A 2,460-nucleotide genomic window follows, 5' to 3' on the forward strand; every position below is an offset into this window, starting at 1 on the left:
TATATATAAATTTTTTTATTTTATTTATGCATTTAGCAGACGCTTTAATCCAAAGCAACTTACAGTGCATTCAGGCTATACATTTTTTTACCAGTATGTGTGTTCCCTGGGAATCCCACAACCTTTTGCGCTGCTAACGCAATGCTCTACCACTGAGCCACAGGAACATTATATATATGTGTATATATATATAAAAATGTCATAAAATAATGTACTGTATTAAAATATTCCAATGTACTCCTCAGGTGACTTTTCATGGGGCCTTGGAACAGAGACTCCGGGTGTAACCCCGGCTCCCACAATTCCCACCGCCCCTCCGCCCGCCCCCAGACTGGAAGATGACGAGGATATAGAAGACATGGAGGAGGACATTCAGGCCACCGTAGCTCACCTGACCGAGCTGTTCGCTGCCTTACGCGGGGTCCTCACACCCATTTTCTTCAGGGGCATCTTTGCCTTTCTCACGTGGTGGGTTGCGGCCTGTCAGCTCATTAGCAGCCTGTTCGGCATCTACTTCCACCAGTATCTGATGCATAACTGAAAAGTGCCCTGAAATTAAGGTCTTTGTGCTGATTCCAGTTCTTCAAGGAAATGCAACATCAACACAGTCATGCAAACACATCTGATGCACCAACAAGATGAAGGCTGGCTCTTCTAAACACACACTCATCTAAACCCACTGTATTTTGCCGGTACCTGCTGGAAACTTTTGTTCGGTACAATCAAAGTGAAGATGCTAGTTAACTGCATGCATAAGCTGTTTTGGTTTTCATCAGATCATCAATAAGCTCATCAAAACAACGTATATTTTTTTACCTCAGAAGTTTTCAGTCACGTCACATGCGTACCCATTTGCGGTGATCATTTCATTGAAATGCAATTCTTAGGGCCTGGTAACTCAGGGATGTGGTCCAAAATAGCGTTTCTTCCACCAGCACAATATCGTCAAGTGCAAAACCTGCAAAAACAGTTTAGCGCTGTAGTTCATGGACTTGGTTGTTCAAAAATGAAATTTAATTTCATTTTGTACTTTTGCCTTGGATGATTTTTTTTAACAGAATGTTATGGTGTATTTTAAATACTGTGTTTGCTATATGGCTGATGACACGTAATATACAGCAGCCCTAATTATTTTACCCAAATGTTTCATGAATAATCATATGTGAGGCATATGTTAATTTGTTTCCCTGTTATTGGACTACTGTCTTCAATCATAGGATCAGAGGAAGTCATCAGGGATTTGTATCATTTAAGACAGTAGGCTTAAGACAAGAGAATAATTTAACACTGAAACAATTAATTTATTCATTTTCTAATGTCAATCAGCTTTCATTTGAATCAAAACAATAAAACTGATCATTTAAAAAAAATTAGACTCTTTTTGTGTTTCCATGATACCATTTTCCATTATTTTATTTTGATTAGTAAGACGTAAACAATAGTAACTCAAAATAACTATATATTTTACTGATCAATATCTGTACTAATTAATTAAAAATAATTGCAAACCAAATATGTGTATTCTTTTGTTAAAGGGCAAAATTATTACACAATGCCGATAAACTCAAAATGGCCAAATACTGCCAGTTTAATCGGAATGGCTGATATATATTTGTCTATCACTTCTAGTACTTTTGTAGTGTTAATAGCTAATATATTTCTTAAAACTAGTGAATTGTTGGGGAAATGGAAAAATCAGTGCATGATCTCATTTAACACGCAAAATATAAACGCTAAACAATTTTTTGCAGCCCATTTTTTTAGACAATTGAATTGTTGTATTTATTAATTAAATACAGTCTGTCGTAATGACGAATACATTTTTTTAATGTACAACTCTCCTGCTAACATCAAAACCCATATTCCTCCATTGCTTTGCTCAAGCCTTTAGTGTTGTGTCTGAAAGATGACATGATTAATGGCTGATAAAATGTGACTTCCATAGTCAGAACAGACAATGTCCCATTCAAAGGGTCAGATGGTCATATGTCTGACTAGTTTATTAGCTGGTGTGTAGGAATATGACTGGTTTAAGTCGTTTATGACAATATATTTTGTGTTGTTTTTTTCAGCTCTATGGACATATATTTTTCTTCAAAAATGTTATTATTGTACATCTAAAAAAAAAATCAACCAAAAATTTGTTGTGTATTTGTACATGGACCATATAAGCCATTTTAGGTTTTCATTTCCTTACATATGAATGTATATTGTTATTAGGGGGATATTTGAGGCATTGTAGGTAGATATTCATTAATCGCTTGGTGCATTTGTGTCTATATCCTCCGTCTCGCCACCAGACCAGTGCTGTCCCAATAACGTCTCCTCTTGATCTCAGACGGATATTTTTTTCCCACATTGGGCTGGCTGATGACACGTCTGGAGGCTGTGTCTGGCTTAATGAAGTGGAGGGTGACGGGGTTGACATATCTATATAATCACATTAATTATGTGCATCTG

The 2,460-nt window shown here is 36.5% G+C and overlaps 1 protein-coding gene across 2 annotated transcripts in view; it reads left to right on the top strand.

Moving 5' to 3' along the window:
- The window catches only part of LOC107719614 (transmembrane protein 161A-like), a 5,412-nt gene extending 4,052 nt beyond the window's left edge, over positions 1–1,360 (top strand). For both annotated transcript variants that reach the window (XM_016527094.1, XM_016527095.1), the window contains exon 12: positions 246–1,360. In XM_016527094.1, the coding sequence (XP_016382580.1) occupies positions 246–541 (296 nt within the window). In that variant the 3' untranslated portion in view covers positions 542–1,360. The remainder of the gene's footprint in view (positions 1–245) is intronic.
- Positions 1,361–2,460: the final 1,100 nt, after the last annotated feature.

Source organism: Sinocyclocheilus rhinocerous, unplaced genomic scaffold, assembly GCF_001515625.1.
Source record: "Sinocyclocheilus rhinocerous isolate Xijiao unplaced genomic scaffold, SAMN03320098_v1.1 scaffold1294, whole genome shotgun sequence".
NCBI classification, from domain to species: domain Eukaryota; kingdom Metazoa; phylum Chordata; class Actinopteri; order Cypriniformes; family Cyprinidae; genus Sinocyclocheilus; species Sinocyclocheilus rhinocerous.